The sequence below is a fragment of the Pyxicephalus adspersus genome, chromosome 10 (assembly GCF_032062135.1).
Source record: "Pyxicephalus adspersus chromosome 10, UCB_Pads_2.0, whole genome shotgun sequence".
Lineage (NCBI taxonomy): Eukaryota > Metazoa > Chordata > Amphibia > Anura > Pyxicephalidae > Pyxicephalus > Pyxicephalus adspersus.
The window spans coordinates 29,887-54,437 of record NC_092867.1 but is presented as its reverse complement, the minus strand read 5'-3'; the positions used below and the strand labels follow the sequence as shown (position 1 = coordinate 54,437).

The 24,551-nt window shown below is 41.0% G+C and overlaps 1 protein-coding gene across 2 annotated transcripts; it reads left to right on the top strand.

Annotated features, from left to right (window-relative positions):
• The first annotated feature begins 19,571 nt into the window (after positions 1 to 19,571).
• Positions 19,572 to 22,678, top strand: LOC140339659 (C-X-C chemokine receptor type 6-like). 2 transcript variants are annotated; one of them, XM_072424451.1, is made up of 2 exons: positions 19,572 to 19,628; positions 21,335 to 22,678. In XM_072424451.1, the coding sequence occupies exon 2, from the start codon at positions 21,335 to 21,337 to the stop codon at positions 22,304 to 22,306; it is 972 nt and encodes a 323-aa protein (XP_072280552.1). In that variant the 5' UTR covers positions 19,572 to 19,628; the 3' UTR covers positions 22,307 to 22,678. The 2 variants fall into 2 exon arrangements, with proteins under 2 accessions (XP_072280552.1, XP_072280551.1); XM_072424450.1 differs by lacking the exon at positions 19,572 to 19,628 and adding an exon at positions 20,104 to 20,408.
• Positions 22,679 to 24,551: the final 1,873 nt, after the last annotated feature.

Sequence of the window (24,551 nt, the reverse complement as noted above, 5' to 3'; positions counted from 1 at the left end):
ATCTGTTCCAGGACATGAAGTAGTGGAATGAGCAGCATCTGGACCAGCAGAAGATGGAAGTGACATGCAGCTCCTTTCGGCTGAGGTGGTGGAGCCTTGACTGCCTGAAAACCGGTGCGCGCCACTGGTTGATGCAGGGCTGTGGTGCTAACATTGGCACCGTGGCCACGCTTCGCCTTCTGCCCACATATTCTACATATGGCCATGTTAACCTCCTCCATTGGCTTAACAAGAAACTGCCACATTGCCAAGTAGGTGATTTTCCCCCCAACACTCCGCACTGACTGACTGACTGCTACTGCTGCTGCCACCGTGAACCCCTCCACCACAGGTAGGCTGCTGCGAAGCAGGTGGTTCACCCTGGGCACGTTTGGCTCCCAACCTCTCATTGCTGCCACCCTGCTGACTCTCAGCCATGCTACCACCTTGCTGGTTTAGCCGCTGCCTCACAGGCAAGCTGCCATCCTCTTCTCCTGATGATGATGAAGCCCCTTCTTCACCCGGCTCCCAAGTGTGATCTGCTTCATCACCATCGAGTAGTGTCTACACGTCACTGATGTCCTGCTCAAGGGTCTCTGGATCAGGAGCCTGACCGCTCACAAAACCACCTCCCACGCCACTCTCCTCGTCACTACTTGCCCGCCTAGCTGAGGAAGCAGCGGATGTCTCCTAGAGATCTTGGCTGGGCAGTAGCTGCTGACTGTCCTCTACTAGCTCGTCCTCGCTGTATAGTGGAGCTGAGCCCACAGCATACAATACTTCTGTGGCTGAGGGAACAGCAAAGGAAAGAGGCAGGTTGAGGACAGGTGAGGGCACAGGGTCTGCTCCCAGGCCATGCCAACTAAGGGTTGTGTGTCTGAGGAACCCACCGACTGTTAGCTGGGGGTGTCTGATGTCACTTGGGATGAAGTGGATGACCGAGTTAACCAATCTAGAATCGCTGGGTTGCTGGTCAAGACACGACCGCTAGATGACACCGGGAGCTCTCGCTGCGACTCCTGCTGACACGCCCTCTTACTCTGCTGCGACCTCTGCCTGCGCCAGAAACATTTAGGCCTCTGCCACTCCTCTGTGCATGGCCTGCCACTTCTCTGTCTGACATACTTTTACTTGAACTAAATAAATTAAAAGCAAATTAAAACACACCTAAAAGCGACTAATATATTTTTATTTTTGTACTCAAATACGTCACTAAACGCTTTCACCACATAACTGCAGAAGTGAACTGTGTATATTTTTTTCTGGATATATAAATTGATGGAATGACAGAGCTGTATAATGGCTATTTGGATCCCCAAATAATCTTTCCCTGCACTTGTAAATCGTTTTTTCAGTTTTTTTGTTTGTGACATCACAGGGCTGGCTGGCTGCTGATTGGCTGCATGCATGGCATTATGGGTCATCCCGCTTTCCCAGAGTTCCTTGCCCCATGTCCTCACACGTGTAGCCGCCATTTTAAAAAAAAAGGAAATTCGGGTCCGTTGTGAATCAATTTTTTTCTAAAATTCGGTTTGAATTCCACTTCGTCATCTCTAATTACCAGCTTACAACTTTAGGGTTAATCCTAATGAGACAATGCGTCAGGAAACGGGACATCAAACTAGCATATTTCTGCAACAAACTGTTTGTGATATGTGTATATCAGGACTGGAAATCATTTGCAATATCCTATGCTCGCTTGTGTAGTAAGAAAGCTATTTCAGTAAAAAAATACTTTTTTTTATATTGCCAAAAAGATCTCTTTTTTGCTCCTTTTCTCTTCCTATTTTTACAAATACATTAGGCTTGGCAAATGTGCAAACTTGATTTAGGAATTATCAACCCTTCCTTGGTAAGATACCTCTTCTCCTATTTTAACATTTTGATTCATCTATTGTTCAAGAGATGGGCTACGCAGGCTACTTCTACCCTCTTGCTATAACTTGTTGGGATTCTAATTGATCATCATTCCTTGCTTGAAAAATATGTTCCTTAAAAGGTTTGTTTTCTATGCTAAAATATCATATGTACCCCAAAATATAAATAGATTGGAGACCTTCAAACCTGAAAGACCTGAAAAATGCAGGGTGCCAATTTACAGGCCATGACTGTATATGTATTGCATACAATCTTTTTATTATTATTAATATTTTGGTAGCATGTAACAAAACATTGGAATGTATTTTAGAGGATAATACAAATAAATAATAAAGTACAGTAATAAATTCCTCCTAAAGATTCTAAGGCAGCTGTCAGCAAAGGAAAGAACACACAACTGCGTACAGAAAATGATATTGTATGTGTTGAAAAAAGTACATTTGGTAATGGTGTTCTCACTTCCAATTCATCTGCTACAATAGGCATCTTCTGGGGTTTATGGAGCCACTGTAACGGGGTTAGGGGCGGCATGGCATGGCGACACCCAATCACCCTCCATACTCGATAGGCTTGTTCATCTTTCTTTATACACAAACATTACCAAATTCACAAAATAAACCTACACAGTTGCCTATTACCTGAAAGTACAAGTGATGGCATTATTAAAGGCAGTGATTAATATGGGGTCCCATGTAACCAGGAAGACAAATTCTCCATATACTCGTCGGTCCCCTGACACTGGCTCCCCGAATGAAGTAGCTATTCACTCGTTTCTGGAATCCATTGGACTCACAGATGTGTGGAGACTTCTACACCAGGGGTGTCAAACTCAAATACACAGAGGGACAAAATTTAAAACGTAGACAAAGACGTGGAAATTTATTGAAAAAATTGAGGACATTTTTCCTTCTCATTAGATATAAACCCTTTTCATACGAAAACAAAGATGAAAACATTGCTTCACATTCAATCTGGAAAAAGCTTATAATAGAAAAGGAGGCATACATTTTTATAAATTTTATTTTTTTTTATTTTTCTCTATTTGTAGCCTTCTGAGGTAAATTTCAATGGTAACCTTTTTGCCCGGACTAACAATAATAATAACAATATTCTCCTATGAAAGTCCATGCCTTGGAGTAACACGGAAAAGTAGACGCGGCCAATGCGGGGCTGGAACTCCCCCAAATAGCGCCGCTACTAAAATTCCTGCATTGCTTGCGTCTATAAAACAGTCCAATGCGGGGCCAAACATAGAGAGGCCGCTGGTCAATAGACGCCAATGATGCTGGCAATTGTAGTAGCCTTGTTGAATGTTAAGGGTTTAAATACCCCAGAGAAAGACTTGTTTTCTGAGCTTCATCAGAGAACATAGGTGGTGTTTATTCAGCAATCACATTTCAGGAAAGACAAGATACCTAAACTCCGGAATCGTAGATTCCCAATAGCATACCATAGTTGCTCCCCTGACTCCCGCTCCCGGGTGTATGTATCCTAATGTCAAATACGGTCTCTTGGTCTCTACAAGATATGTTTTGTGATGCAGAAGGGTGAATACTGTTTATTAGGGTTTACTTGAACACCAAATGGTCACTCTTGCCACAGTATATGCTCCCAATACAGCCCAGGCTAGTTTTCTCTCCGCAGCTCAGGTGAGGCTGGAAGAATTCTGTGAAGGCCTGGTTATTTTTGGCGGAGAGCTTAATTTTGCCCCTGATCCTGCCATGGATGTTTCCCGAACCTCTGACAGAGGGATTGCAGGCCAGGGACGTATTAAACGGTCACTTTTTATTCACCGGTTGATAGATATTTGGAGAGTATTCCAACCCCTGGACAGGGACTTTTCTTTCTTCTCCAGGCCTTATCAGGGTTACTCGGGTATTGATCACTTTTGGATTTGTCATCCTGATCTATTCCAGGTTCATGACTGCTCCATAGGGAGGCGCGACTTTTTCAGACCATGCACTGATATTTCTTCAAATAGCGCTTCCACACATCTCAAATAAAGTGTGGAATTGGAAGCTGAATGAATCCTTCCTGAAAAACAAAGAAATCCTGCCAGATGTTTCCAAAGTTATCTGCATACTTTTCCACTAACGAGACACCAGATGTGAGCCCCATGATAATGTGGGAAGGTAGTAATTGGTGGCATCTTCATAAAACATGGCACTAGAGTTAAAAAACCCGCTGGACATGAAATATCGGTCATGCTCTCAAAAATTCAAGACCTGGAAAGAATCCACAAATGGGGAAATCCAGCTATGGGGAAAGAATTGATACTATTACGAGATAAGCTAGCTACCCTCTGCCTGGGCAAAGCCAAGGTTACACTGGCTAAATGTAGAAGAACCTTCTACGAGTATGGTAATAAGATTAGTAGAATAATGCTAATTCTCTAAAGGCCTAGAGGGCACACTCTTTTATCCCCATATAGTCAATAAGAAAGGTAATAAGGTCCACCTGGTGAAAGATATTTCTGCTTGTTTTCGAGATTATTACCAGTCCCTTTATAATATCAACCCCCACCCCCGAGGAATGATAGAACTGCGGAGAAAATTGCCAAGAATAAAAACTATATCACCAATTCAGGAATGCCACAATTGTCCCAAGCTGATATTGAGGCCCATATCACAGCCATAATCCTCTAGAGAGCCATCAAAATCACCACCGGGCCTGGGGACTTCCACAGGGAAGTCCCCAGGCCCAGATGGCTATACTTTAAATTACTATAAGACCTTTCAGGACATATTTTCACCCCGATTAATTGCAGCTTTCAACTCACTGTTGTCTGGAGGGAAACTATCTAAAGATTCTCTTAGTGCCCACATCTTGGTGATACCCAAGGAGGGGAAAGACGCCTCATCATGTACAAGTTATAGGCCAATATCGTTGCCTAATTAGGAATTAAAGTTGTTCACAAAAATTATGGCATGTAGGTTACAACCTTTACTATGTAAATTTATACACTTTGACCAAGTTGGGTTTGTACCTACTAGAAAAGCCAGGGCCAATACAAAATGAGTTGTTAACTGTATCTCGCTACACAACGATCCAATGTTCCAGTCTTCTATCTGTCAACTGACGCAGAAAAAGCATTCGTCAAGGTGGACTGGCAGTTTATGTTGCAAACCCTGACACAGATTGGTCTAGGTGACAATATGATATCCTGGATTGGTTCACTGTACTCCCATCGCGCTGCTTCGGTACGAGTAAATGGATTTTTATCCAAACCCCTACCAATCTCAAATGGTATGAGACAGGGGTGCCCCCTGTCCCCAATAATTTTCATACCCTTGAACCATTTCTCTGCCATATCCGTTCCTACAAAGATGTATCAGGTCTGCAATTTGGGACATCGGAACACAAAGTGGCGGCCTTTGCCGATGATCTCCCTTTTCTTCTGTCCAGACCCTTATTGTCCTTGCCTAACCTACTACAGGAGTTCTAAGTATATGGCAATCAAACTTTAAAATAAATGTCTCTAAATGTGCAGCACTGAACCTCACTTTGCCGGAGGCACAAGAAATAGACTGGCATTTCCTTTTCCTTTAAAGAGGTCACTGACTCCATCCGATACCTAGGGGTACAAATTGCAGCAGATTTAGATAAATTGTTCCCTTTAAATTTCTCCCCTATGCTACTTAAGTTATTGGGCAACCGGGACCAATGGGTGTCTAGTACCTTTTCGTGGTTTGGGCGTATCCAGATTATTTAAATGAATATTTCTTTACCTTTTCCAGGCTCTCCCAATCAATGTCCTGAGGACCTTTTTTAAACAATTACATGCCAAACAGAACAAAACTCAGAGATTAAGCAGGAGACTGTTGTTCTGGCATAAACGAGTGGGTGGCCTGAGTGTCCCTAATTTCTCCTTATACTATCCAGCTTCACACTTGGTATTGTGGACTGGTGCACACACACAGATAGTAAGCAATGGGTTCCGCTGCAACAAAGTTTCTGTTCTACTGAGCTGAAGCACCTTCCATGGGTACAACACCCCTTGAGACAGATTGTGTGGAATAACCCTTTACTAAAGGCAACGTGTCACATTTGTAGCAAATATTTTGGGCATAATGAAATTTTACCCCAACCCAGTCCAATGAGTGTAGAGGACTGAGGCTTCCTTAAATTGAGAGAAGAAGGTTTGGATAGGGCATTGAACTATGTGAAAAGGGACCACTGGTATTTGATGGAAGAATTTAGTTCCTCAGATCTCCCCTTTGGCCTGGATTTCTGGAGGGTGGCGCAATTGTTGCACTTTTTGCGATCTTTGCCACCTGCATCCAGCTTCCATAGACCATTACCTATGTTTGAAAGGCTGTGTGTGGGAATAGACGACTCTAGCCAAGCTATCTTATCCATATACTCTATGCTCAACATGTCGCCCAAACATTACTCACCCTCGGAGTGCGCATGCGCAGCCCGTCCAAGCTGGCAGCTTGTTAGACGGCTCGTCGCTCCCTGGAATCCCCGCAGGCTCCCCGCAGTGATTGGTCTCGGCAGCCACGCTCACTAAGGGCATTCCAAACCCTCTGCTCTCCCAGGCATCAACACGCGATGGTGGGGAAGACAGGAACAAAGCAGAAAGACCGCATTCCTCGGTCTCAGCCAGGGCGCCCGGCTCCCAAGATGGCGGCGGTCAAGGACCCACGTGGCGATGAAGCCCCGATGGGGATGAGGAGAGAGAGCGGCTCTCCTTCAGGTAGAAGCCGGGAACTGGGAGGCAGGGGAGGGGAGAGAGATCAGCCCCTAATCTCACCAGAGGCCAGCAATTCCTCCCAGGATGTCCCCAGCCCTCAGCTTTCCCAGCTACCCCCCTCCCCAAGCCACTCGCCTGTTACACACAGCTGTTCAGGCTTGCAGGGAGAGGACTCTGTTCCTTCTAGCCACAACCTGCAACATTTTGATCATGGCTCCAGATTTTCTGTGTTAGTGCAGGAGCCTTCAACTTGTTCTCCCCCTGCCTTACTCCCAGAAGCAGAAAACAGGCTCTATCTGACTTTAGCTGGCCTGTTGCAGTCCGAACTGGCCAAAGTTACTGAGACAATTACCTCAGAAGTACGTCAAGATCTACAATCGCTGGGCGCTAGAATTGATATGTTTGAGAAAAAAGTGGATGAAACAGTGGCCTGTGTTAATCAGAATTCTAACGAGATAAAGGTCCTACACGATCGGATTGATGCCATGCAACTTAAGCTTGATGATATAGAAAATAGATCTCGCAGAAATAACTTTAGGATCCGGGGTCTTCCTGAATCGGTTAAAGACATTACTGAGGCAGTGGGGCGCTTCCTTCATAACCTTCTACCTGATTTGCCCGAGTCGCAACTAATGATTGACAGGGCACACAGAGCCCTGGTGGCCCCCAAACCAGATGGCCCGCCCAGAGATGTAATTGTTAAGCCCCACTACTTTATACTAAAGAAGCTCTCTTGAAAGTGACCAGGAGCTTGGATTTGATCGAGATGGAGGGCCATCAAATACAGATTTTTTCTGACATAACGCCGTTTACTATCCAACGGAGGAGAGCTCTCAAGCCGCTATTGCAAGTCCTGATTGACCACAAGATTAGATACAGATGGGCCTTCCCCTTGAAATTGATTTTCCAACTGCAGGGGAAAAGTTTTTCCTTTTCTTCTTTTGAGGAGGGGGAGCAACTCCTTCGTGATTTGGACTTACTTCGGAGAACAGATGTCCAACCTACTCCAGATAAGGAGGCGTCCACATCTTTGTACCCACTATGGTCCAAATCCAAAGCAACAGGGAAACAGTTACAGAAAATTCCATGAATATATGTGTTGGACGCACTGCTGTTTTAATTACTGATCATATGTCCTCATATAGATGTGAAGTTATTCCTCTCATCCTGATGATGCTGAGTTAATCTCTCATCTTTTGCGGTTTGCTGTTTCCCCACAGGGGGGAGCTATGTTGTTTAGTTAATGATGGGTCATATGGTCTAGTTAACACTTTCCTGTTTTATCGATGCATATGCCTTTCTTATCCTATTTGGAATTATTGTGATGTTATGTTTATTTAATGGCTGCCGAGCCTACCTCAAGCATATTGTACCCCTGCTCTGCAATGTTTGGAATTTTGAGTAGAGTTGTTGAGGGTATTTTATGTCTCAACGTTTACTTTGGTGGGGGAGTGGGGACCCGGGGGGTTACACATGCCCTCATACTACAGGGAATCCAGTTCGGGTCGTATTTATTTGATTTGGCCCGGAGGGACTTTCCCTGCCGAGATGGAGTTCTTGGGAGCTCCTAAAGGCACAGGGGTTGGGGCTGCTCCTTGGGCCCTGGGACTAGGTTGGTCCAGGGGACCGGGGTGGGGCCTGAACCATGTTGAAGTTTTTTTCATAATTTTTATTTGCTGGTTTTTGTTTTTGAGTTTGTCTTGTCTGTCCTTGGTGCTGTCTTGTTGCCCCCAATTTGTCTTTCCCGCCCCTAGAGGAAGTACTTTTTTGACGCTGTGTATGTTTTCTCCCTATGCTGATTGATCCTCCAGTGGCCCCTGTAGTACATTCTAAGCTAACGTTGATATCACATAATGTTCAGGGTCTTAACTCTCCTGTTAAACGCTCTAAAGCATTCCACTATTATAATTCCTTAAATGCTGATATTTTGGCCATACAGGAAACACATTTCTCCAACACTTCAGCCCCCAACTATTTACATAAAAACTATCTGCTGTTCTATAATGCCACCTCTGACAAAAAGAAAGGAGGAGTTCTCTTATGTTTTCGGAAAAGTTTGAATTTTTCGCCTCTAGAGGTTATTAGAGATCCAGGAGGTAGGTTTCTAATAGTGGTTGGGTATGTTGGCTCGCAGTTAATTACTGTAGTATCGTACTATGCGCCAAATGAGGGACAAGTGGCGTTTTTTTATACTCTTCTGGAGGAGATCTGGCCTAAAGTGAAAGGCTCCTTGATCCTATTAGGTGACTCCAACTTGGCCTTGGATCACATTTTGGACAAATCTAAACTTAGCAGATATAGGGATCCTCCAAAAAAAAGCCACAACCTCTCGCTTTTGCTGAGAAAGTTTGATTTAGTGGATGGCTGGAGGGAGATGAACCCCTCGGTTAGGGATTACAGCTATTACTCGTCAGCCCATGAACAGTACACTCGCATAGACCATGGCTTTATCCAGTCCCATATGCTACCCAACTTAATTGGAGCTCGAATCTTGTCAACTCCATGGTCGGATCATGACCCCCTGGCCTTATACTTTAAGGGCTTTAGCAGACCGCAACCCGGGTTTAGGTGGAGATTTAACGAGAGTTTCATCTCTGATAACATGGTGAAGGGTGACATAGAGTCTCTGATGACTACTTACTTTCAGATCAACATAGCCAATGACACATCTCCAGCCATAAATTGGGAGGCTCACAAGGCCTATATCAGGGGTGAGTTAATTAAAATAGGAGCAGCGGGCAAACGGGCCAATAATAAGCTGATAGATACCTGCCTCCTGGATTACCATAAATTACAAATGCAACATAAAACAGCTCCACAAGTGGTTTTGAAAGCCCACCTAGAGGCGAAACGCACGGAACTTAATTTGCTACTAACTACTAGAGCTGAAAAAACATTGCGTTTGTCGGCTCACAAATTCTTTGTTTGGAGTGACAAGCTAGGAAGTCTTCTGGTCAATAAACTTAATCCCAGACCCAAGATCCATGCTCTTCCTAAAATTAAGACTAAGGGTGGTAGGCTTTCACAAAACCCGGAAAAGATTTTAGCAGCTTTTGAGGACTTCTATAGTCGCTTATATGGTTCTGATGACTCAATCAGCATACAGGGCATAGAAAGCTGGATCTACCCAAATTACACCCAAAACATAAGGCGTTCCTAGACAAGCCTTTCACAGTGGAGGAGTTGCAGGGGGTCATGGGTCTGCTCAGGGTGGGTAGCTCACCTGGTCCGGATGGTTTCCCCAATTTGTACTACAAGACGTTCAGTCCTGTACTGGCCCTTCACATGGTGGCATACTTTAACTACCTACGGGAGGGGAACGCCCTGATGGGAGATGCTAATAGGGCATTTATCAGTGTGATCCCTAAACCGGGGAAGGATGCTTCGGAAGTGGCTAATTATAGACCTATCTCTCTGATTAATTGCGACTTAAAAATTATGACAAAGATTATGTCAATTAGATTGAGCTCCTTTTTGGGAGCTTATGTACACCCGGACCAGGTGGGCTTTATGCTTCATAGGCAGGCCCCAAACCAAACGAGGAGGGCTATTGACCTCATTTCAGTAATAAATTCAGGTTGGGATGGGGGCCCGTCGCGTCAAGCCATGTTGCTTTCCCTTGACCTTCAGAAGGCATTTGACAGCATATCTTGGAGATATCTGTTTCAGGTGCTTCTTAGAATTCCCACGATTTCCATGGATCCCATAATATCCAAGTTGAATTGGATCATGGTGAATGATAGACTTACACACACATTAAAGAATTCCCTTGACAAATTTGAGGATATCTGGGAGCCATGGATCTCCTTCAATAACCCATAGCTCTCGTCTTTAGGGATACTATTCTGAAACATGGGATTTAACTATTTTGCTATTGTACATCCTCTACCACCCCCCTTCCCCCTTTCCTGATGTGTTTACCTTGTTCTCCTAGTGTCCGTCTCCTTCTGCTCTTTTGTGTCTTCCCCCCTATATGTTATTTGTTTAGAGTAATGGCCCAGGTATGGGAAGTAAAGTGGCAATATTCATCTGTGTATAATTCATGCTTATGACATTGCTTGGAATAACAAACCCTATTTTCTACGATATACAATGATCTGGATATCATTCCAGGTAGGGCTTGTTAACAGGCTCTTTCTATAGCGAATGTTACCTATATAGCTCTACTTTAGATGAGTTCGATCCGCTTATGCCTTGGACCTATTTGGCGTTTGATGGTTTTATTTGTGTTTTTTATCTTCTTTTCTGTTTTTCCTCTTGTTGTTCTAAAAATCTTAATAAAATATTGAAATACAAAAATTACTCACCCTCATACCCATGTTCTTGGGAAAGTAAGAACACAGATCTGCACACCAGGCATCCATTCACAGAGCTATTCAGGAGATGAGTTTTAAAATTATGAATAGATGGTATCTGCCCCCAGAAAGGTTACATGTTATATTCCCATCAGAATATAGGCTGTGTTGGAAGTGTGGCAGGGACACTGGGACCATGGTACACGTATTTTGGTCTCGCCCGGTAATTAAAGATTTCTGTGCAAGAGTTAGAGAGGTATTTCAGAAGATGTCCATTCTGGAAATCCCTGAGGACCCGGCCTTCTTCCTTCTCCACCTGAATTACTGGCCGCAAAAAATATATAATAACTCAGTACTAAGCACCTCTTAACAGCAGCTAAAGCCTGAATTAAAATTAAATGCTGAGAAAAAGCCTATTGTATTTGATACAGACATTATTCTTCGCTACTGTCATTACCTACTGTGCTCCTCTGCCCAGCTCCTATCTGTCCCAATTGTAATTGTCCCCTATAATATTATTATGTTGTCCCAACATATTACACTGTGCTGTACATTACATATAGAGAATATTACAAATGACAGACCCTGCCTAACAGAGCTTACAATCTAAGACACTGCAGGATTCTAATTGTATTAGAAGGTCTTGCGAAAAAAATAAATAAAGGTCCATAAAATATAAGAATCCAAAAGATATGAACCAGCAAAGGAGAGTTGGTTTGTCTACCCAGAATTACATTCCTATTGAGAGCCATACCGTGGACTCACAATTCCAATTTTCACCTATGTGTCAACTGCAGTATATTGAACTTATAACATTCACAAGCAGAAAAGTCCTTTTTAAATGCAAATCTCCAAATAGAATGATTCACACTGTGCAAGACAAAGGGTGTATTAATCTTTACTACAAGTATACAAACATAAAGTATAGAAATACCGACTGCTAATATTTGTCCACAACTCAAAATCGTAAAATTTACCCCTTTGAGAAAAAACTAATCTTGAGTTCATACAGTCATATCTTTCAGTTCCCTACAGTTTGTTGCAACCAATCCATCATTTCTGTGAGAAAATGGTAATATTAATGGGCAATGACAAAGAAGTAACATTTGCATACAATCCAAATGCATAAAAGTGTGATATGTCATCAGTTCCTTGTATCCTCAGACAATAAATCAAACTCTTTATTATATGAAGTAAAATTGCACTGATTTATGTAATTCACCAATTGCTAGGGTCTCATGAGTTTGAGTATATCTGTATATTGTCTCTCTGAGATATTGGAAATTCATGTATCACTTGATATAGTTATCCATCGTCTGGGCCTACCTATGTCTAATCTCACTAAATGGAATAGAAAATATGTCACGTCCTTACTGCAGCCAGATGACACTGGAAATGCACTTTGCCCCAGGGCATCATGGACTTCTATGCTAGGATAAAAGAGGTTCGGTTTATGGAACATCTTACTGCCAGAATATATGATAGATATGAGAATTCATTGTTTGCAGTATTTTATTGCATTCAGATTTCAGTAACTGCATCCCCAATGCCCTGGCTGGACCGATGCAAAGACGCTCCCCTAACCATCATTTTCTAGAAATAAACATCAGTTGTGTTTATGTGTGTAAAATTTAAAAGAAGATTTAGACCAAATCTGTGTCTTCTTGAAGAGACTCAGAAGTAACACAATAAAGACATTTCTGGTCTCTGAGGCAGCTTAAAGGAAATATGACAGGAAATTCAGTTTAACCTTGATGTGGTTTCTAGATAACACATCCAGTTTAACTCACATGTATGCCTAGGCACTTTGCGATGGCGGAAGTGTTCTGTGGTCGCAGAGCTGCAGAAAGATTGTTTAGCTTAGCAATATGATTAAACTATCAGAGGAACATAACCCTCAAATGCCAAATGTGCAGTTTGCGATTTACCTCTAACAAACTTATTATTGTGGTTTTGTTAAAAATGTTAACTGCATGTAACATATATATCATACGTTGCATATTGAATAGATCTGTAAATTATTTTGTAATTTAGCATCATTAAAAAGTACCTTCAGTTTTCAGGCTACATTGACTGCTTTAGACCAAGTTTTACATTTGAATGCAACTTCATTAGCGATTGGACGTGTTTTGTGCGCTGTGAACAGGTTGTGCCTAGAATTATTCTGCTCATCTGATTTATTCCAGCAGTAGCAGGCCGTGTGTCTATAGCATGCACCCCCACCAATTAGGCTTTTACATCCAAGTAGTGACAGTTATGAGTTTGCCATCACCTGTTTAATGTACAATACATAGACAGCTTAAAAGTTTCTTCCCTAATAAAAAGTAGGTTAGGGTTAACCCCGACCACCGGCTATTTTCACTACAGCATATTTATGTCATCTGAGACTTCAGTTGAACTTTGAACACCATGAATATGAGATTGCGGTAATCACACTAGCTGGAAATTTCTATTTGTCAGAAACCAGATCAATCAGAGAATTGTATAAATAGAACAGCTTTAGAAGCTTCTACTATGAAAATTAATTTCTGTTTAAAACGTATCAATAGCGACAATTAATTTTGGACAAATAATATATGTAAATATGTTATCTAGGCTAACCATTTTTGAAATCTGCCATTTACTTAAATGGCCGGGTATGTATCTAGATGGCAAGCAGAATGGTTTTATAGTAATCCTCACTGTGCTGGGCTGAGCAGATTACTAACCCTGCACATGTTGATGATTCTCTACCCTGCCTACTACGGCTCTTTCCACCTATTGATAATAATATAATGGAAGCCCCACGCTGCCTCTTAGCAACTAGGAACACACCAGATAATATTCTCCATTTCCCCCCATCAGTTCAAATTTAAGATATAACCCAATTAAAAAAATAATCTTCTCCTCTCCCTCGCCTAACCCTCGCGCCTCCCCTGGGCTACCCAATTGATTGTCCTTTCCCCTCCCCGTTAAAATATTTTTGGACAGGTGATTTTCTGATGTACCCTCCGGTATATCCGGGGACGAGTCTGCTATTCGATTCATTAGATCCATTGGTTGGTTAGTTACTTTATTTCAGTTAAGGTTGGTTTTATGATAAGTCTATTTCCTTCTGTGTTCTCCCTACCCCCTGTTTTTCTGTACCAGTGGATCTATACATTTTCATTTGCACTGTTATATAAATGTTAAATGTCATCTGTATTATTTAACGATTGTAAATGGTGGGCCAGGAGGTTTTTCTGGCCCTCCTTTCTCCTTTGTTTATATATGTGATATTTTCTTTTCCTATTTTGTTATGACTTGTGTAAATATTAATAAAAACTGATTGAAACAAAAAAAAAAATAATCATAGGAAAAAAATTGTCTACTAATTTAATGTGTCAAGTCAATAGCTAGCGAATATGTGAAGCCATAAAACTGTCTGCACCTGTGAAAAGGTAAGACACTACGTACCAAAATTTCCCGATAGACAATTCTTAGGATTAATCACAAATTAATTTTTCACCAGTGACAGCTTAACAGATCCTCCTTAATCGCGCAGCTGAAATCTAATCGCCTTAATTGGCAGATTCGCGCTCCCTATTGCTCATTATTGTGAAGGCAGGAATCCGGCTGGCAGTGAGGCGAGTGTACGAGCGCATATGACTCCAGCCCGCGGTAAACCGGCTCGATATAACGGCGCGAAAGTACGCGCGACCAGCGAACGCGGATTTTATTGATAAATTAGGCTCATTAAATTTAAAGGAGGATTTCAAAAGTATAGCCACACCAGCTCTTTTCTGGTTGGGTGAATAAGCCATGAAAACCTGAGAGTAAATTTTAGAGGCAAAATTGCAGTAACCAGTACTATCAAAATGGGTTTCTTGGAGGAAAATCACCTCAGGAGCCAGCTGTTTAAACTCTCTTAAGGCCAATTTCCATTTGGTGTTTGAAGCAGCCATGGTAACAATAGGTGGTCCCGAAGACAGCAAATCCCAACAGCATTGCCTCACACACAGGCCAAGGCAGAGCGCAATAAGAGCCACATGTCACAAACAGAACAAAAGACAGGAGGGGAAACAGGAAAAAAGGGGGATTCAAAAACAAACCAGAAAGGTAAAACAAACCTATAGCTATAGGCTGCCTAACCGCGGCCAAGGAGGACCTGCCACCCATCAGTCCCTGACAGCCCCGGAGGGACTCCAGGAAACAAAAATCCCGGCCCGGTGAGCACAACCCCCCAGAGGGGTAGTGAGCCCAAGGGGGTGCCTGAATGGGTGCATGTATTGTTGCCAAGGGAGAGGGGAGGTATCACCTAGAGAAGAGAGGTCCACAGCATATGTTCTAGAGGAGGTTGGAGACCCCAAACCCATATGAGCAGAGTCTCCCTCCATCGTGGCCCTGGAGCCTGTTGTTGATCCTGCCTGAGAGGAGACCACTGTAGCGTAGAGAGGAGGGCCTGAAATGGGAGATCTGCAGGGACCCTGGGCAGGAATGCTCTAAACACATCTGGGGTCCTCTCATCCAATGGAGTAGGTTGCAGGAAAGGGGACCCCGCAGGAGGTACTTTTGGAGAAACAGCAGGGGGGGTGGACCCATCCAGGGATGCCTCGTGACTCACCGGTTCTGCAGTGAAGGAGTCCGGGAGCTCAGGAGAGCTTGATGCCCGCTGATGAGAAGAGAGGGGTCTCTCTGCCTGGAGAGGTGAGTATCCGTCTGTGTGCAGAAGGGGCCACTTGTGTGGAGAAGGGGCCGGCGCCATATTGGAGGCCGGCCTGGACGCTAGTGAGGGATTGCAAATAAAATCCCTTATGGACAGCTGATTCATAAAATGCTGGGATGCAGGGGTAGGGGGAAGCGCCAAGCCATGCACGCATTAGAATGTATTTCATGTAGGCTGCATTTAGTAAATGCACTGAGAGAGAGGATCTATTTTTCCACTTGATATGTAAAAGTCAGGTCTCAGGAGGAAACAGCACTGCAGATGCTAAAATCTGCTGACTTACTGAGATCACTTTGTCCCAGTAGGGGTTGATTAGAGAGCAGGACCACCAGATATGATATGGGGCTCCGGTGGCACCGCCAACAGCCATCTGATTTTTCTGGGTACCATTTATGTATTTTTTCTGTAATAGCATACCATTTTGTCAAAATCTTGTGGGAAGTTTCTTGTAGCTTGGTGATTCCCATCTGTTTCAGAATCTGTCTCCCAATGAATTCCCATACTTAAGAACTTGTATAGCATGGATGTCACATGGGCCACTGGGGCCACACATCAACACAAAATCTCTCCAATCCTGAGAGCGACCTGGGTGGTTCAGTGTTTTGTAATTTTGGTATGGTATAGTAAATGATTTGTAAATATGTCCACTATGGAAACTCTCCTTCCAAAACTAGATGGGATAAGGTAAAGTCTTGTCCCGTCTTTTACAAAAACAGCTATCATTGGTAAAGTCAGTAGCCCAGAATGAAAAATAGGTTTGCGCTAGATTGGGTACTAATTCTGGCTTTGCCCTTAGTGGTGTAAGTAGCCGTGGTGTAGTAGAGAACTTCTAATTTTTATTTAAATTGTGAAATATTTGAGGGGATTGCCATCGTGGGGTGAGAACACATGCAGGAAGGTATTCCCTGGTTAACAATCCATGGGAATAATTATAAACAGACTGGGCTGACCTGTTTTTCGATTGTCACCCATTCCTTGCATTCTGAGTGGGAATTCTAGTCTAATATTCTAGCTAAATTTTTTAGCTATGTATTATAAAAATACATTTGGGAATCCCAGTCCCGTTCTTGCCTTAACTCCAAGCCATAGAAACTTTAACAGTAAGGACTGTAATTTATGGAAGAAGGAAGATGGTATTTGGATGGGGAGCGTATATATGTATGTATAACAAATGTGGTACAATGTTCATTTTAACAGTTGACATCCCATTTCTCTAAATACCTTCCGATATTTCGGTATAGTGGGGACAACATTTTGAACATATAGGTCCTGGAAGTGAGGTTGATACCCAATTACTTCAGGCATTTTGTGTCCTCTCTTGGAGATATTGTACTTGTGGGGGAGGCAGGGATATGTTGAATACCAATGACTTTTAATTTGAAAATTGGAAAGCGCCCCAAATGTGTTTAATTCTTTTATCAAAGCTGGTATAGAGCTCAATATATATAAATATAAACAATATTTCAAACATAAAATCCCAGAAATTTAAGGTAACGGGCATCTCCTTTTATAGTTATGTACAAATTCGGCACTTTGCTCAGCCTTTAACGAAGGATCTTGTATTTCCACTACTCACCTTTGGGAAATGGTGTATCAGTGGGCCCTCACAGAAAGGTCTGATTTCAAGAATTTACAAGGACCTTCACGTGGATTTGAATTATCCAGTAGAGAAGCATGTCTATGTGCAAACGTGGGAACAGATTCTGGGTTGAGCTCTTCCGGAGGATATTTGGAAAATACTGTGGCAACAAGCTCAGAAAAGTTCTCTGTGCACTTTATATAGAGAAAATACTAATATATAATAATAAATAATAATATTACTAAATATCAATGCACTGGTACTTTACACCGGAGGTGCTTCATAGGATCTTTCCAAATACAAGTAATCCCTGCTGAGGTGCGGTTCTGAGGTTGGCACTCTACATCATATTTTTTGGTTTTGCCCACGCATAACCTCATATTGTAGAATTGTTGATGACCTATTAGGGGAGTTGTTTGAAAAACCTATTCACCTGTATATATTGACTCATTTATTGGAGCTTCCTATCAGTGATCCTAAACCCCATAAACGTTTAGTGGCTAATATTCTAATGGCTGCTAGATGCCTTATTCCCGGGTACTGGAAATCTGACTCCCCCCCCCACACAGACAGCACTTCTTGACTTTAAAAGGGATATTCAGCTAATGGAACAGCTTACAGCCAGGCTTCATGACCACCTTGACAAATTTGAAATTGTTTGGGCTCCATGGGAGACATTTATCTCAACTCACCCTGGAAGGTTTGATCGGGGACGGCCCCCAGCACACCTATCTCTGTGTAATGGTAAGATTTTACGAAGTCACCTCCTAAAAGGGTTGTAGGCCTGACCCTGTTCTTCCCCCACCCTTTTTTCTTCTTCCTTCTTTTTTTTTCCCTTCTTCCTTCTTGATTCCTTTTTTATCTATACGGTTTCAATCACTGATCCCCACAATGGGCCCACAAATCCGGTTTAACTATCTTCAGTGGTCATTGTCGCAGGATTACCCAAATATTTTTCATAAAGAAGACCTACTTGCTACTGGATTGAGTCATGTTCATAGAATCCATGACATCTTGATAAAGTTCTGCCTTTTTTTTAATCTAATGTTGAAACATTTTTTTTTTTTGTATACACCTACTGTTTTTTAAACACGAACTGTTATCAACAAAATTCTATTGTGCATTTACTTCTGTTTGTTTTATAACCTCCTTGAGTGTTTTCTTTAAATGTCTCACCTTTTCTTTCTGTTTTCTGTTCTCTCAATGTTGTTTTCACGATTTCACGTCTCTTCCAGGTTTTAGTATAACAGTTATTTGGGCTTCAGTCCAGGACCAAAGGGCCGTCTTTCCTTTAGCCATCCTGTAAATTGCTTTCAGTAGTAGGGCTGTAAGTAGGAGCATAGGTTTTGTAGAACAATGTGGTGAACCAATCGGGTCGATGCCTTTCATTGGGTTTCATCTGTGATAATGCCAGACTAAACTCTGTTTCAGTAAATGGTTTCTCAAGGGAACTTATTATCCCCAAGAACTTGCAATTTACTCTTTTTAAGGTATGCTTGAACAGTTTGTACTCGCTTCTCTGGCTGAAGCTGGGTATGAGTTTATAGATTGTATACTTTAGAATAAAAGACCTGGAAATGGGCTGCCATGTCTTTGGCCAAATGTATAATTTGGCCTCGCTTATCTGTTAATTTGGAAATATGGGAAGTTGTTTTTGTTTCCCTTAAAGCTCCAACAAGAAATCTCCTTTCTCATAGTACAGTTTAGTTCTAAAGAAAATTTCATCTAGCAGTCCCTGTAGCTCAGAATGCACTTTATTCAGTTTATCAGCAACAGAAGTTGTTAGAGGATGTTTATGGATACTTTCCAGTCTTGCAATTTCTGCTAAAAGTTTAGAAATTTGACTCTGTCTTTCTCTCTTCAGCTGTGCTCCTTTTTTAATAAATTCTCTTCTTAGCGTACATTTGTGGGTTCCCAGATGGTCATTGGCTGCATGCCCGGGGTATAATTTTCTTTAGAGTACTATTTAAGCCTGTCTTCGATGTGGGCCTTAACAGAGCATCAATTTTAGTTTCATCAATTTAATTGTACGCAGTGTTTTATAGGGGATTGAGGATTTCTAATTGTGTCCAGTAAAGGGTTCAAAGGAATTTGGAAATTGACATCTCCCCCAAGTTCAATATTACCTTTAGCAAATTCTTTCGGGGTGTTAATAACCATCTTAAGAAACACTGTTGGGAAAATTGACATTGGCCAGTGTGATCTTACTTTTAAAGTCAAAATATTTCAGAATGAGATAAAAAAAATTTTTTTTGGAATCATGAAAAGTAATTTTCTTATTCATGAGTAAAAAAAAACAAAATTTAAATTCTAGGAAAGAAGAAAAAAGAAATAGGCAGAAACAGAAATACACCCTGATTATGTTTGTATGCCCCAAGGTAAAATGTAGACTGAAGAAAAAAGGAAATACAACAGGAAGTGTCCTTCTAATATACACATAAATGCACACAAAAATACATCAAATTCTGAAGCTAGGCTTATACAAAGCTGTCACCACTTCCACCAGACACATATAAGGTTAGTCATCTCTAATTCACTTACGTTTGTCTTTGTAACCAACCTAAATGTCATATTCTCACAATAAATTGCCAATGTTTAAAGAGACAATTGTAAAAATGTTTAATATTTTAGTACATGGAGGGGGGGTACTCATTATATGAATAATATCTATATATCTATATATATATATATATATATATATATACACACACACATATACATTCATATACACATATACATAGATTTGTACAGCTTGATATACTAATCTATACTTGAATCTAAAACTAGCTTTAGAAAATAAACATATAGAAAATATAGAACAGCAAGAATAAAAGTTATCATTTGATATAATAATATTAAAATTATAGGTTATATTAATGTTTACCCAAGATTCATAAGTTTTACACATGTTTAGCATTGGCTTTAATCAGAAATTGTGTGACTTAACTTACTCGTGATTCATGCATTTTTCCATTGGAATCCAACGTAAACAATTTGTACATTTTTGGTAATAACTGATACCATCCAGAAAATGGCTGCAACAGAAGAATAACCCAAACAGCTAATAACATAAAGAGATAACCTAAAATGTGTTTTGTCTGCAATTGGTGAACAAGTGAAAAGATTCATTAGGCTACTTGTGTTGGTGCAACAAGTGTTTCCAAATCTTCCAATTGCACATGTGCACACATAGAAGGAGATATCAGTCTACACAGACACACCATAAAGGGACATAAGGAACATCATTTCTCCCAACCTGACCACTCTATAGAAGACATAATGGATTTGATTCCTAAGGTAAACTTTAAACTACAAATGATAATTCTGTTTGACACAAGAGATAGACTGAATGGACTTCCACTCTCTAAGTTGATATGATTTAGTTTTGTGACCATCCTCATCTCTGTGACTTTTTACTGCTCCACTGCCATACCAGGTCTTATGTCCCTTATTTAAATACATTTCTCATATTTATTATTGTGTGTTGTTTATTTCTTGTTGAGATTAATGTTTTTACAGATCTTTAAACATTCTGCTAAACTTTTTAGTGTCAGTAATGTTTGGACTGAGCAGAGGTTGGTAGACCCATGAAAGCTTGTCCCGAAAGTTTAACTGTTAGTGGGATTAAAAAAAGTATTATGGATAGTTCTTTATTGCTGTTGTAAATGCACTGATATGGCTATGATCATCTAACAGATTTATATATCATTACGGTGGATATCACGGCTTTAACATGTTCACCCTTTATTATCCCCAGGGCTAGTTCCTTGTATAATAATCAGGAGCGTTTATAGTAAGGCGAATTACCTTTTCTTTTCCTTGATTTCTGCTTGATACATTTCTTAGTTTGTTGATATGTGTTAGGTGAATATAGAAGTGTTTGGTGAATATAGAAAATAGTTTTTAGATATTCACTGAAATTTTCCTTTCCTGGACTATCTTGATGTAAGCTTACTTTAATGCTTAATGCGTTATTTTGTGAATTCTGGTGATAAAATACAGGCAGGAACACTTGTTTCACTTGTTTTTAGCTAGTTATGTGTGGTCCTATAGGAAAGTAGATGAATTGATCTATCCTGTAGTATGCTGACATGGAGATGGACCAGGAAAGTTACATGAAGGTATTGGGTTACATTAGGAATTAAAAAACATTTTTGCAATTTTGTTGTTTTAGTTGTTCTTTGAATACATTAATTCTTTTTATTTTTGTTATTATCATCCAGATGGACAACCAAAGCCTCCCCTATGAGGACAGTGACTTGGAGCATCATAGCATCACTCTCTCAGTCATATACTCCATCATTTGTGTAGCTGGCCTGCTGGGAAACATGCTGGTCATTGTTGTGTTTGCCTTCTATGAGAAGAAAAAGACACTGACATATGCATTTTTTCTAAACTTGGCTGTGGCAGATATATTATTTCTTTGCACACTTCCATTTCTGGCCTATCAGTTGCTCTACAAATGGATCTTTGGTGACATCATGTGTAAAATTGTGTTTGGGATGTACAGGGTAAACCTCTACACATCCATGCTCACCCTTACCGCTATTTCCTTTGATCGCTTTGTTTCTATTGTTAAAGTGGTAAAAGTACAGAAATACCAACAACACAAGCACAGGTGGGGTGGCATTATGTGCGTCTTGATCTGGATGACGGCGCTCCTTCTTGCTGTGCCACAGTTTAAATTCTCTGTGAATGAAACAGATTTGTGCATGGAATCTTTTGAGTTATCCTTGAAAAAAATCATTTATTCAGTCCAGCTGGTTGTTGGCTTTTTCCTACCATTATCAGCCATTGTGTTTTGTTACAGTTTTATTCTAAACACTTTAATTCGTTCAAGGAGCTTACAGAAGAAAAAATCCATCCGAATTATCTTGACACTGGTGGTGGTTTTCATTGTCACCCAGCTTCCCTTCAATGTTATTTTGCTGATTTTTCTGAATCAAGACACTGAAATAAGTGATGTGTTAATCGATTCCCTGTCAATACTGGAAGCAGTGGCATACCTCCATGCCTGCTTAAACCCATTCTTATATTTCTTCGTCGGCAGCAAATTTAGAAACAGCTTTTGGAAGATGATGAGAGAATTCCGAATGGGAAAAGGATGGAATGAACCAAGTCGAGAAACCGAGGGAAGTTCCAAAGCTTTTTCTGCTTCCACCAAAATGGAAGATTTTAGTATTGTACAGACTTAGAGATGTAATGCGGAGTGACTGGATTCTGTGTTATCACTTCTTCTGTTATCATTACCACTACCTTTGCCATACAGGTCAGCCCCTCCTCAATACCACTGCTATTCCTGCTGCATGTATTATTAATATTAATATTATTATTATTATTATTATTAATATTAATAATAATAATAATAAATAATAATAATAATAAATATTAGTATTTATATAGCGCCAACATATTACACAGTGCTGTACAATAAATAGGTATTTTCCCTACCCTCACTTTACTGCCATTTCATGGATCTGCCCTACCCCCTCCTTATGGTCATTCCTGCCAAATAATTGTGAATTACCCCTCCTTACCACTATTGCTTGGATCTGCCCTACCCCCCCCCCCCCAATAAATAGGTATTTTCCCTACCCTCACTCTACTGCCCTTTCATGGATCTGCCCCCCCCCCCTCCCCTTATGGTGATCCCTGCAAAATATTTATGTATTACCCCTCCTTACCACTATTGCTTGGATCTGCCCTCCCCGTCTATCCCCAACCCCACATTACTGCTGTCCCTACTACATAGTTCCACCTTGCTCCCACTGCTACTGCTCATTTCCATCCAAATAAGAAAATGTATTTCTAGGCTGGAAAATAAACATATTTAAGCAAACAATGTCTTGTCTCGTGTTTTTCTTATCCCAACAAGGAGGAGATTTGATAAGAAATAACATGATGGGAGAAGAAATGATAATAGGAACAGAGATGGGGAGGCATATGAATGAAGCACCATCATGGCGGTACTTTTATCTCCTCCCATTTTGTACTTATTATGTATACTGTTATAGGAAAGAAAGGATAAGTTTCAGAAAGTCATAAACACAAAATGACTAGCTGTCAATACTGAAGCCAAATAATATTTGTATGTAACAAGGACCAGGGATTATTTGTATGGAAGAAGCCAGCAAGTTATTGTACATGCCAAAGAAGCATCTGACTAGAGCACAGAATCCAAAAAAAGTCAGCTTTACATGGAACTTTTTTGGGATAGGAAATAGTCTGCACAGATGTGACAAAGACATTTCCCTTCCTGTGACAGGAGATACTTTTCTCAGTATTGGGATGGGATGTAGTCTGCTTCTAAGGGTCCAATTTCCATCCAGTGAAAGGTTCCCACCATTCCCCTAGTGGTCGGGTCAGGTATTGGGATCGGACTTTGCCCATTCAGAATGTGACAAGACTAATTTCCCATAATAGTACAAATTTTCAATGAAAGGTCAGGACCGGAACATTATGAGAATTAGTTCATAGGTGACAAAGCTAATTCTCACACCCCTAGGGGTCAAGTCCAGTATTGGGATATAAAACAGTATGGTCATATGCAACCATGAATAACAAATTCATTTCCCAACCAGGAAAAAGAACCACAGCAGCATCGTATTTGGATAAGAAAAAAAAAATTCTGCTCTAATTTAAGAGGCTAATTCCTGTCCCATGAAAGGATCTCAAATTCCCCTAGCAGTCAGGTCTGGTGTTATGATACGAATACATAGTTCTATCCATGTCTCCCCTACAGAACACAACTGAATGCCAAGAGCACACAAATTTACTATATTTTTTGTAGTTAATTGCCTGGAAAGTGTAGCAGAGAAAATGTAAAATGCATAGGGCCATACCTTCAGCCATCACAAGCCTTTTAAGAAATCTGGTACATTGCCCTTTGGTCGTGTTTTTATACCAACCCCCTGGTGCCAACCCCCTAACCCCAACATACTATTTCAAAAGTAAAAAAATATCACCTGTAGCCCAACTGGATAAAATATAGAATTTTGTAATAAACAATACATTAAAAATGACAAAAATCAGATCTGTATGCATAATAAAATATATGAAGGATAAAACGTTCAGGAAAATAGCTTGAACCATTTCCTTTAAGAAGGATCTCATGTATTCTTATACATAGCCATTGCTGGTAAATAAATATGTTTTTTTTTTTCAATGTCCTTAAGGGCCCTTTCACAAAAGAGAGCCATTTTGAGGAAACCTGCTGATATGAAAATGGCCTACCTAACACACCTAAAAAGCAGCATGCGCCATGTTGGGTAATGCTCTGCACATTATTTTGTTGTGTTGAAAGGCACATCAGTCACCAAGGTGCATTGGGATTTCTTTTAGAATGAAATAAAGCAATGCACTGAACATACCATGTGTTACTATTATGGAGAAGTGTTATTGGGTCATAAAGGAAGCCTATACCAGGAGCCCATATAGGGT